Consider the following 13,076-nt stretch of genomic DNA (forward strand, 5'->3'; position numbering starts at 1 on the left):
AGTATGATAAATTCACACTTCTTGAACTTCTAAAAGTTCTGCAAGAATTTAGCCTAAAACTACAAAAAAAAAAAATCAACAGCAACTATGTAAATAAGTAATATCATTTTTTTAAACAAAGGAAATCAATCTTCTCCTGGCATTTGTTTATAATTTTAAGAGGAAAAGTAGAGAATACCAGAACTCTTTTTCTTAGATCATCTATTACACAAAAAAGCACACTTCCTAATTTCTTATTCTTGAAATCCAAGAAATGGAAATGGAAATCCCAATTTGGAATAAAATAAAATTTGATCTAAATTGCACTTTATATTATTTTACAGGTGGAACTAAAATCAGTATTCATATAAAATAACACTCCAACATCCTGATACCTGTCACATTTAACAAGTTTGAAATCTACCTATTATGTATTTTATCACATTTCCCTCTTGGAATACCGGAGTTACAGATCAGGCTTAATGAGGGAAATACTGGTAGAACTAGCGAGCCCATATACCCATAATATGCTGGTCTGGTCTGTAAGCCATGGAGTGTAGGCAGGAGTGACACTTCTAACGATTAAGTCTAACGTCCTACTATTTACTGTTTTGCTTTTTGTGCTTTAGGCTCTAGTTTTCTGGAAGTTTTTAAGATGCCAGGGAGAAGCAAGACATGTTTCCCTGAATTGGAAGATGAAACCACCAACTGGCCATTTCAGGTTCTTTATGCTACCAAGCAGAAAACGAAATAAGGTTTGTGTACTGGCTGGGGTGATTAACCCTGACCCGGACAGAAAAACAGGACTAATGAGAGCCAAGAGGAGTGTGGTAGGATGGAACATAGGGACACCCTGCAGAGCCTCCTAAGTAAGCCAGTGAAAATGCTAAGAGCAAGTTTATTTAAAGGTTAAAAAGCAAGCCTAAGAACCAAGAGCTCAGACGCCTTAGATCTGAAGAGTCTGGTGATCCCACTAAGCTTAGAACTCTAGTGGATAAAGTTCTTGTTGAAGACATGGGGAACATGGAATGAGGAATGGAAAAATCTTAAGCTACCCGTAGCCTTGTGATCAGTTACAGAAACAGAACAGGTCCCCACCTGTATTTCCTTGCTTCGTACATCACTTTCTTTCATTTTCCCTCTATTTTTTTCCCCTTTCTATTATAAAATGGCAACACTACAATGGTTAAAATTTATTGAATGCCAACTATAAGGCACTATTCTAAATGCTTACTAATATATTCAATCCTTAGAAAAAGCCTACCAAGTTATTACCCCTACTTAATAGATGAGGAAACTAAGACCCAAAGAGATTAAGTGGTTAAGATTAAAACTCACAGCTAGTAAGTAGCAGAGATGGATTTTGAATCTAGGTAGTCTAGAGCTAGCTCCAGTCTAGCTCCACAATCCTAACCAGTTCTTTATAATAGCTCATGTTATATTTACCATCGAATCTATAAGTTTCAGAATAATGACACAGGAATGTTCAAGAACAAGAAATAGCCTAAATCTAGAGATCCAGGATTCATTTAGCAGTGACACTGTAATACCATCTTTGAATGCAGTAGCTAGATACTAATTTGGCTCCTTCTGGGAAGGAAAATTATACATAAAATAATTGCACTTTTAAAATTATACATATGGGAAGAAGTGTGTGTATGTTGTGTGCATGAGAGAGAACTAGGCAGTCAAGGGGTGAAAAATAATGGAAATCTATTGTTTTTATCTGTCCAGCATCCCTTCTGTTATCTGCTCATAACAGCATATTTGCCACCCTTGGGACAATCAAACCTCCCCTATATTTTGTGATTTTAAAGGAGCTTCTAAACACAGGAACCCCTGGCCCAGGAATCATAGGTGTGGGTCCATAGTAAAACTGGACCAATCAGATTTTCCCTACTGGGGATTTTAATCTTGAGTGTTGTCACACATAAAAAGTGGAAGAAGTTATAGAATTAAGTTGTCTAATGGCAGTTTCCCATTGAATGATGCAGAAGTTCTTACTACCAAAATACCTGGAATACCTGGAGTCCTATCCTTCTTTAAGTCCTGACTGCTCAATTCTTCCTTCAAGTCTATGAGCCACCCAAGTACCTTACCTATAAATCTGTGATTAACCTAGTATCTGTTTCAAAAATCCACTTTATTGCTTGCAACCAAAAACCCCTAACTGGTAGAATCATTGCCATTAATAATTGAGAAAATCTAATGCAAAAATTAAGGCATCAATGACTTGATCTGGGCCTCCAACAGGGGAGATAAAGGTCTGCTAGGGTCAAGTAGGAGTCATTATGAATGAGTACAAAATTTATGTGAAAAGGGAAAACTTGATATAAATGATTATAAAGACTGGAGTTACAACCACTATTTCTGAACACAAATGGACCAATGAAGATATTCTGGTCACAGACTCTTGAGAAATAGAAGACAATGGCAATAGCTATAGCTTTAGAGTATGGCACAAAAACCAATTCCTTCACTCTGTTGCCATCCTTATTCTACATATTTTGACCATCTGCACAACTTTCATGGGCCTTATTTAATTCAGTAGTCCTATTCTCCCATTCAGGAATCTCAAGGTCTATGAGGCATGTAACAATGTTTTATGTCTTATAGAATATGTGGATTAATGACAAACACCCAATCAGACAACCGACAGTGAACACATTTGTTTTTCTCTCATTCTAATTGCAAAATATAGATTGAAAGGTGAAAGAAGATCATACGAAGGGAAAATAAAATATGACAAATGACATGTTAGTCTGTTAGAGGAAGAAAGCATGATTTTTATTAACTCAATTATAACTATTATAAATTTACCTGCACCTCTGAAACATTATAGTGTCCTGGACCTGGAACAGCTTTCTCAGTGTTAGAGGCAACAGTAAAAGTAATTTCTCTGGCAGCCAAAGAAAGGAATGGTGCATAGCCACCTATGAAAGTAAAATCATATCACCGGCAGATAAGATAGGATTCTAATAATTTCAGAGAAAAAGCACTCAAAATGTATAAAATCATTTGGTAACCTCAATTGCTGAGATTGTATTATTAGAACTAATGTCTAGCCACAGAAGTTTTTGCGTTTCAAAAATTTTATGTAAGAGCAGAATTTGTATTAATATACATTAACTATAAGAACCTACAGAACTGGACTTACTAAACACCAGAAAAAATATCTAAAGAAAATAAAACAAGTCTCTTTTCTTCTAAGCATATTTGGTTGAGATGAAAATGGAAGTTCTATTTAACTGATAAAATATTTTCATCCTCAGAAGAGCACAGTTTTATATATTGGAAAAACATATTAATTATAGAGAATAGCATATATGAATTTGTAGGCAGAGCCTAGATAGAAATAATTTAAAGTGAGCTTACGGCAACTAATTAATATGTTTCCTCGCTTTGGTACATAGTTGGCACTCGGTAAATATTTCTTGACTGCCTGACCCCAAACAAAGGTTTATAAATCCAAGATACAAGCAGAGACATACTCAGTAAGTAAACTTAATAGACAGATTTAGTCTGCTGAAAGATTGATAAAAATTTTCAATAAATATAGCAAGAAAATGAGCATAGTGTAATCAACAAAGATACTAAAGAGAAAATAGAGCAGCTATATTCAACAGGTAATAAAAGAATGAAAGTGAGGACTCAAAACTTGTGAGAATCTTGCACAACTAAGGACAATGTACACTATGAATATTTATGGTGATAATTAGTACAGTTTAAAAGCTTGCTAATCTGGACTAATAATATATTTTTAAAACCAGAAATAATGTTTCTTTTGAGGCCTTCATGTATTAAAATGCAACTGAAATCAAAAGTTATTTATTTGTGTTGGGTATTAAAGCACTAAAGAGGTGAGTCAAATGCAGACCTTACCCTTAAAAAGCAACAACCTACTGAAGCATTAAGAAAAGTACTAAAATAATTTTAAACATGGAAAAATATCTGAAGTGCTAAAAAATGCCCAGAAGGTCAAAAAGAGGAGAAGTTCTCAACCACACTGAGGTGGATTAGAAAAAGCTTCCTGAATGATGTTAAAACTCTGGGTGTTAATTTAGTGACTGATGGTTTGAATTTGCTATCCCAAAGCAAAAACAAACAAACAAAACAACACAAGGACCATAACAGAAATCCTTAAAAGGAAGCCAAGTTTCGAGAAACCCAGGACAGCAGTTGAAATGTTCCAAATCGGGGTAAGCAACCAAAGAACAAGATACAGATTTCAATCAAAACACACATATAAGCACACAGAAACCAAGCTACAGATTATATAAAGTGAATAGTGAAAACAACCAGAGAGTGTTCTACCAAGCAGCAGGAAAATATGTCCTATAAACTGGAAAAAAGTCAATGTAAAGAAACACATTTAGGAATGAGAAGATGGAATTAGCACAAAAAACATTAAAGTATCTATTATAAATATTCTTCATATGCTCAATAAGGTAGAAGAAAGATGAACATGATGAGGAGATAAAGATATAAAAAAGACCCAAATCAAACTTCTGAAATGAAAAGTATACTGAATGGGATTAACAACTAATTTTATGTGGGTTAATAAAAGACATTTTTTCTCAATTCTTAATCACTTAAAAAAAATTGACTGTTTTAAGCAAAAATAATTTCAATTTATTGTGGCATTACAGCATATGTAGAAATAAAATATATGGCCACAATAACACAAAGAATGAGATGAGGAAAACAGAAGCACACTGTTGTACGGCTCATATACTATACATGAAGTGGTACAATATTATTTGAAGGTAGATTGTGATAAGTTAGAGATGTATATTGTAAACCCTAGAGCAACCACTAAGTAATAAAAGAAAGAGGTACAGCTAGTAAACCAATAGTGGAGATAAAAACAGAACCGTTTTTTTAAAAACTCAAATCATTCAACTGTGTTAGCTAAAGAAGAGAAACAAAGAACAGATGAGATAAATACATAACAAATAGCAAGAGAGTAAATTTAAACACAACAATATTGATAGTGAAATTAAATGGAAAAGTTCTAAATGCCCCAATTCTAAAAGAGTGTCAGATTAGATAAAAAAGCAAGACACAACTTTATGGTGTCTATAGGAAACCCTCTTAAAACATAAAGACACAGAGGTTAAAAATAAAAGGATGAAAGAAGGTATACCACGCATCCATGTATCAAAGAAAGCTGGAGTGACTAAATTAAAATCAGACAAAGCAGATTTTAGAACAAAGAATACCAGGAATAAGAGAGACATTTCATTATGTTAAAGGGGTCATTTCATCAATATGATTTAATAATTCATAAAGAAAAGCAAGGAATTAATTGCCATAAAAATTAGAATAGTGCTTACCTGTAGGGGAGAGGGAAAGGGTTATGATTGGAAAAGAAAATTTTGCAATGTTATATTTCTTTACTTGAGTATTCACTTTAAGTTATTTAAATTTTATGCAATTTTCTGCATCCGTATTTCATCTCACAATTAAAGGTATTTTTTTTAATTTATGTTCATTTAGGTAATGTGAGATAGATATGAAAACTAAGAAAGCTAAGCTCAAGCTAGTTCTGAGGCAGCTGTCATCAGAACATGGCAGAGATTCTAACTGAATCTATTTAAAGAAACATAAAATGAATTGCAAAATACTGAAATTCATATAAAAATGGGGGAAAAAAACCCCTACACAGTAGCCCCATGTGTTCAAGAAAGCCAGTACTCATAAAATCTTCATTGATGTTTCCCAATATTAATCACAAAATAATCTTTCATCAATAGGTTAAAAGTTTGTATGAAATATTGAGCTCAAGTAAAACCACAAGAAAATTTAAATGTTTATACTAATAAGCTCCATAACAGAAGGGACTTTTCTGTTTTATTCATAACTATATGCCTACTGTATACAGTTACGGTGACAAACTGTCTCAGTTTGCCCAGGACACAGGACTTGTAGTGCTAAAATCAGGACATTCCCAGATAAACCAGGATGGTTGGTCTCCCTATCATACTGTCGTGCATATTAAACAATAAATATAGAATAGGTGATATTCTAAACTACACCTTTAGTCATTCTTTCAGCAATACTGAATGCTTTATTACGTGTCAGAGAGAGGCAGTTAGGGTACAATAATGAATAAGCTAAAACCCTTGCCTCAAATAGTGGGGAAGCCAAACAAATAAACAAACAATTACATTACAAACAGTGCTGCTAATAATTAAGATACAAAATATAGGAGAAGACAATTCTGGCATATTAGGGTTGGTGGAGTGAAAAATTAAAAGTTTGATTTGGGACATATGACTATACTGACATGTTAAGTTCCAACAATAAATGATAAACCAAACTGTCAGGTAGAAAGAAGAAATGAAGAATATAGGAGAAGATAAGATTCAAGAAGAACGAAGTAAGTTCAATTTGAGATATATTAAGTTTGTGGCACCAACAGCAGAAGATAAATCAGACTGGCATGAAGCAATAAAAGTCAGTCTATTTTTTGAGAAAGAAGGTGGGCGGCGTGGGATAAAGGACAAGTTCTGCAGCCACAACTACAGTACAAAGCAAGCAGGGCATTCTTCACATAAAAGGAATAGCTAGATCTTTGAAACATATACTCATCTTCAGGGACATCAACATTTATATAGCAATCACATACATATTTTTATTTAAACTTAAATAAAGACAGAATTCCCTGAAATGGTCTCCCTAAATTCTGAATGGCTAATAAGATAAAACCATTATTGCCGGCATAAGCACATAGGCAGGTGTACAAGACCATGGACAGCTCTTGCTTCTGTGGCAGATAAAACTAACTGCTTTCCCATCAAAGAAGAAATTTAGCAAAGAATATATTAAGAACCAGTCACCCAGCCTAGATAATAATACAGAACCAGTACAGATAACTAATATATGCTAATATGGGGTACCATTTGTTATGTAAATCAAGCTCAAAAAGCAATGAAATACGCCTTAGCACAATAATGCCAGGAGCAGTCACATTATTAAAAGGACTATGTTTTTATCATATTTTACTAGGCTGGTCGTTTATGGGAAAGATTTGCTTTAATGAGATAAGATTTGCTTGCTTCTCAGACAATTTGCAAGAAAATCAGGAGCAGCTCTCACTAATCTGGAATCGGAATATCCATTATCTCTCCCACTCATGAAATCAGAGCAGCTCAGTCCTATTCCTTTCCGGCTGCAAATCCTGGGTAGAAATCCCTGATCAACTGGACAAAAGTCAAGGCAATGAAGTTTGAAAATTAATGTGGAAAGAATTTTCTGAGGAAAATATGAAGACAATACACTGGAGGACTGACCAAGCAGCCTACAGTAAGAGGAAAATGATAATTAGAAAAGTTGAGAATAAAGAGTATCTGCACCTTTCTTTTGAAGTTCTAAGACTAAGATCTTCTCCTCTTGTGTAATTCAAAGTAACAAGTAAATTACATAAAGTCCCAACATCGCTTTTCCTACATCATACTCTACAAAATTTCCCTGACCCTTAAATAAGTGTGTATACTTCTGTATAGTCCAGTGTTACTGATCTCAAAGAGGTGTAAAGCAGAATGTACCTAAGAAAGAGGTAACAGCTACTTTTAAATTATCTTGCCAGGGAATTCTGTAGGGAAATGACTAAAGAAACACCTATAACCTCTATTGATTATTATCATTAGCATGTCAGTGCTGAGTATTACTAAAACAGGGTTCTATAGGATGCAGCTGCTCAAAGTTCCCAAATATGGAATTTCCTAGTTTCCTTCACAGGTCAACAAGGCACAATTCTATAAAACAGTAAAAGAAGGGCCTTGCAAACCCCAGTTACCGATCTCTAAGCAAAGTTCACACAAGTCAGATTATGAGTTTTTAATTCTGCTATGTGTAACTCATTAGATTTTTCTAAACTTTCTTTCAAGAATTACTGTTTATTTCTTTTACATATGTGTTAAGGTATTGAGCTAAAAACTGAGACTAACACAGTCGAGATCTTGGTTATTGCCCTCAATAATCTCACATTTTAATCTGGCAGCCAGATAAGTTAACAGATAATTACAATATAGTATCAAAGTGCGTTGAGTCATTAGGAGTCAAAGAAGAAAGACCTGAGACAGAGTGGAGTCAAAGAACAACTTCACTTTACCTGAGGCTCAAAGAATAAGTAGGAATTAGCCAAGTAAGGAAAGAAAAGAGATTACTCAGCAAAGGTAGCAGCAGGTACGAAGGCATGGAGGTGAATGAACATGAATTTATAGACAATGCAAAGTTGGAATTGCTGATATGTAGGTTAAGTGCTGGTGGAGGTGTGGTGCCTGAAAAGATCAGGTTAAGTGAGAGACCAGGTTAGGGATCATGAAGAATCTTATGCACCATGTTAAGGAGTTCAGATTTTAACCTTAGTGTTAAAAGGAATTTTTTAAACAAATAACATAATTATATCTTAGGAAGATTACGTTAGACATAAGACAGAAGTTGTTAGAGACTGAAACAGAGAAACCAGTAATAGTTGATTGGTTTATTTCAGAATAAAAATAACAAATCCCAAACTAAGTCAAGGGCAGTTAAATGAAGAAAGGGAACCAGTTTGAGAGAGAATGAAAAGAGAAAATCAATAGGTTCTAATGATCAATGGGAGTGATCAGTCAGAGGAAAAAAAAGGAGTCTAAAATAATTCCAAAGCTAAAAGTTTATAAGCCACTGACAGGGCATTTTTTTTCAAAGGGGTCTGTGATGGTAGGGAAAATGCTAAGTTCAGACACCTGGAATTTCAGATGCCGGAGACCACCCACGTAGAGATGTCCAGAAAAGTAATTGGCAAAGGCCTGATGATCAGGAGAAAGCTCATCTTACAGATATGAATCACCTGTATCTCTAAAGACTGTTAGGGAGTCATCAGAATCAGAATATAGATAACAGTTGAAGCTATGGATTTGAATGAAAAAGTAAACATGAGAAAAGCAACAAGCAAAGGATGGGAAGTACAGTATATAAACATTTAAAAGGTATTTAGAAAAATAAAAACCTTTAAAGAAGACTATGGAGGGTTGGTTGAAGAGGGGAAAAATGATACCTGATTCAGCATTTAACAAATGTTACTAGGTCCCAACCATGTATCTGGCACTGTTCCAAGACAATAGTTGGAAAAAGAACCAGAAAAAAATGATGTTACAGACACCAAGGGAAGAAATATCTCTAAAAAGACAATGGTCAGTTGTGTCAAAATAAGGATTGAAAAGTATAAGTGTAAGCATTTTCGGTGGTCGTCGGTGGCTAATAAATTGGTAGGGAGTTAATGCTTATAAGGACTCAGCTGCATTAAATAAAGCCACATAATAAGCTCCAAGAACACCGATATCAATAGCAGAAGCTGAAAAGCAGTAAAATTCAAGATTAAAACAATGACAAATGACAAATTTGTACTCCAGAGAAACTTAAATCAACCTAATACCCTAATCTCATCAAACATGTTAACAGAGTAGTGGATCTTGGCATTTGTTTAAAAATACAGGAATAGTGTGACAATAGGGAAAATGCAGGCTAATAGGGGAAAAAGTGTAATTTGGATGGTATTAAGCCCCACAAAAATCATCAGATTAGAAAAAGAAGAAAGCAAATTAGAAGTATTTATTAAAAGTCACCCCCTAGCCACTAATTGCTAACAAATGAGCGCAAATAATTATTTAAATTATCCATTCCCACCCCACCTCTCAAAGAGTACAGCTTTTCTTTACAAAATGTGGGATAAACAGGCTCTCGTTATATAAATTGAAAAAGATGGGTATGGTAAGATAGGAAGCATCTGCCTGAAAAAATACATGGGACTATCTTTAAAAGGTATTCCAAAACAGAAATAAAAAGTTATATCTCACTAAATTAATGTTTCTCTGGTTAGTTAGGAAAGGTGTGTGAGGCAGGCAGGATTACAAAGAAGAGACAGAAAGCGCTAAGAAGTACACAGGAGATTTGGAGACTCACGTAGTCAACGGGGCCAGGAAATAAAAATCCTAGATCTAATCTGTACCATTTAAAGTATGATGTGGACAACCACTGTAAAATCAAAAGTCTTCGCCATACGCTTACTGGCCTTGTGAAATGCGACAAATTATTTTACCAGTTATCATCTGTAAAATAAGGATAGTATTTTCCCTGCCTACTTCATGTGTTATACTTATGAAGGGGTACTATAGTGTTTAACTCAGGCACACAGAAGCGGAGCAGGCTGAAAGTGAGGCGCCTGTTACAGAAGACTTGCCTTTCTCTACACCTTACCTGTTGCCTGCTGCTTCAGGAAAGGTACCTGGTAGGATCCAGGACCCACATGATCCTCAGTGCTGCCACCTTCAGCCAATCTAAGCACACGGGGAGCCCGAGCATACATAATGGCGTGGGGGGAAGGGTGGGCAGCTGCAAAGGTATTAAAAACAGGGAGGCTAGAAGAGATGTGGAGCAAAAAGAAGCCGTCAACAATTTCAGGAGGCCGGGGAAGAACTTCTGTAAATGGAGGTGCTAGCGCAGGGGCTATCGCCCCACCTGCTCATTGGTGTCAGACTACTCCCAGGTCGATTTCTAGCCGCGTGGAAAACTGAAAAGCAGTACGAGCACAGACAACACACCCCACAGGTTCATCCGTTCACCAACCGAGAGCGGAAACGCTCCTCCAAGGAAGGAGGTTAAATAGTACGCGCCCGCCCCTCTGCTTCCGGAACTGGCTCCGCCCATTTCTTTCCATCCGGAAGTCTCTGGGAGAGAGGTTCAAGCGCTTTTCCCTGGCCGAGCCCTCGGATCATGCGCACCGAGCCGCAAGCCTTCCCCACTCGCTCCGCCCCGCGCTCTCGGCGTCCTCCAGCAGAGGGCGGGGCCGAGGCCCGCTGCTCCTCTTATTTCGTTGCATCGCGCTTCAGAAAAGCTCTAGAAAGCGCACTGGAAGGCGTTAGGGGTAATTTGACCGTGGTCCATTTCCCCTTTAAGTCAGGGCGGCTGGGAAGAGACTAGCAACTACTGTGAAAGAAAAGCCTTAGTGCAAAGGGAAACGCTTCCGCAACCTCATCCTCAACTCCTACCAGTATACTCGCACCCCAGGGGGAAAGCACTCTGACTTTATCCCGTAGATAGTCCAAAGGGTGCTAAGAGAAACCCAGAAGGTGGTGGTGACAAGAAACAGAGAACCGGGGGAAGGAGACGAAAAACTCACCAACCGAAGCAATGCAAATTCAGGTAAAGCTGCTCCTGTTGTCAGATACCAGGCAACGGTAGCATTGATTTATTACATTGTGTATAAGTAGAGCAAAGACCTTGAGAAAGCCCAGTCCACCCCACTAAACCAAGGAGTCTCTTAACTTTAGGCGAAAGAAACCAGGCTTCCGCAAAGGCCTTAAGGAGTCTATGTCAGAATCCACCTAAAAGTTGTCTCAGGACTTTTTTTTTTTTCCCAGCAAGGATTCCATCCAGATTCCAACCATTCTAAAGGCTTAAACAAATCCTACCCTATCTTGACCATGCCTTACCCCCAAATGAGCTACAGCACTTTAATGTGTTCCTACTACAAATTTGTACTTATTTATACTCTGGAGGACACGGTTCAGTACTCAATTCTGTGGGTCATTTATTGTGGCTTAATTGTTCCATATATGTTAGAATGCTCTCCATACAAGCCTTATCTGCCTCTCAAGAATGTATCTGTAGTACCTTTTTTCCTACTCAGTAGCTTCATGAATAATCATTTAGTCACTTAAAAAACGCTTACTGGCATATGCCATAGATTCAGTACCCTGCTAAGTTATGGGGACACAAAGATATAAGAAAGTCTTCATCCTCAAGGGTTCTGTATCTAACGGGAAAAGAGACGTGTGTAATCCATAACAAGAGATGACAAGAGAGATGAATAAAATGATAAGAAAAATATTACAGTACTTTGGATACCTCCTCTTCCTACTAAGAAACTAGATACTCAACAATATGGTGACCCCAAAAAGCAAATTCAGATGCCAGCCATTTTGCTGTAGGCACTGGTGAAGGCTCTCACATCCTCCTTCTGGCTTTTCACATCTGCAACAGTCTAGATTACTCTTTCCTGGGGTAGGCTTGGCTTTGAGACTGGAAATGGAAGTGGTAAAGCAGGCTTTATATGCTTTCTGTCTGATCTGATTTTTGTCCACTGGACCAAACCTAACTTAGACAAAAGGAGCTCTTCATAGGTGTATCCTAGTTTATTTACAGATCTCTGTAAATAAAGTTTGTAGCCTTAAGACCTATGTACCACCTAGAAATGTAGAATTTCTTTATGTTGCCTGCCTCCTCAGTCCATGTTCTTTCCTCGACGACCTCACAGAGAGGGGTAGCTGATCAATGGCAGGACTCTAGCATTTCTGGGCCTTGTGGCCAGATCCCATCTAAATATCACACTACTGAGGTACAACCTTTACATTCTTTGATTTTTGTAACACTTCGTCTTTAAGAATTCTGTGTTCCTAGCAAAAGGCTTTTCTTTGAAAAGTTTTTAGTGTGAAAATCCTTCCTCTATTTCCTTGAATTACTGTGGCTGTTCTTCTGTCTGCCTTTCCCAGCTATTATTTCCCTCTTATGGTTCAGTAACCAGAATGGTACACAGTATTTAAGAATTGGAAAATATTTTTAAATGAGAACAGCAACCTTTTTAATTATCTCTCAGTGTGGTAAATATTTCTTAAATAGTTTAGAATGAGTGTACTGCTAAAAAAATTAAAATGTTAACACAGTATTATAATTATTTATGAATACAAAATAAAGAATTTGGTTCAGCATTTCTCAGTTCCTGCAAAATAGTTTTAATGCTAATCAACCACACTATACAACCATTTCCATAGTATTAGTACAAGATGGAAACTGTGTTTGAACTCAGGTTTATTTGACTGCAAAATTTGGGTTCTTTCCGTTTCTCTATGCTGGCTCCTACAAGAATAAACTTGAAAAATAAAGCTTGGGGGGCTTCCCTGGTGGCGCAGTGGTTGAGAGTCCGCCTGCCGATGCAGGGGACGCGGGTTCTTGCCCCGGTCCGGGAGGATCCCACATGCCACGGAGCGGCTGGACCCGTGAGTCATGGCCGCTGAGCCTGCATGTCCAGAGCCTGTGCTGCGCAACGGGAGAGG

The 13,076-nt window shown here is 37.0% G+C and overlaps 1 protein-coding gene across 1 annotated transcript in view; it reads right to left on the reverse strand.

The window, feature by feature from the left end:
* Positions 1 to 10,575, reverse strand: part of STPG2 (sperm tail PG-rich repeat containing 2) — a 628,041-nt gene extending 617,466 nt beyond the window's left edge. Inside the window, exons 1-2 of the mRNA XM_024126581.2 lie at positions 10,222 to 10,575; positions 2,800 to 2,912 (exon numbers count right to left, since the gene is read on the reverse strand). Coding sequence (XP_023982349.2) covers positions 2,800 to 2,912; positions 10,222 to 10,330 — 222 coding nt within the window. The 5' untranslated portion in view covers positions 10,331 to 10,575. The remainder of the gene's footprint in view (positions 1 to 2,799; positions 2,913 to 10,221) is intronic.
* Positions 10,576 to 13,076: the final 2,501 nt, after the last annotated feature.

This window comes from Physeter macrocephalus, chromosome 7 (genome assembly GCF_002837175.3).
Source record: "Physeter macrocephalus isolate SW-GA chromosome 7, ASM283717v5, whole genome shotgun sequence".
Lineage (NCBI taxonomy): Eukaryota > Metazoa > Chordata > Mammalia > Artiodactyla > Physeteridae > Physeter > Physeter macrocephalus.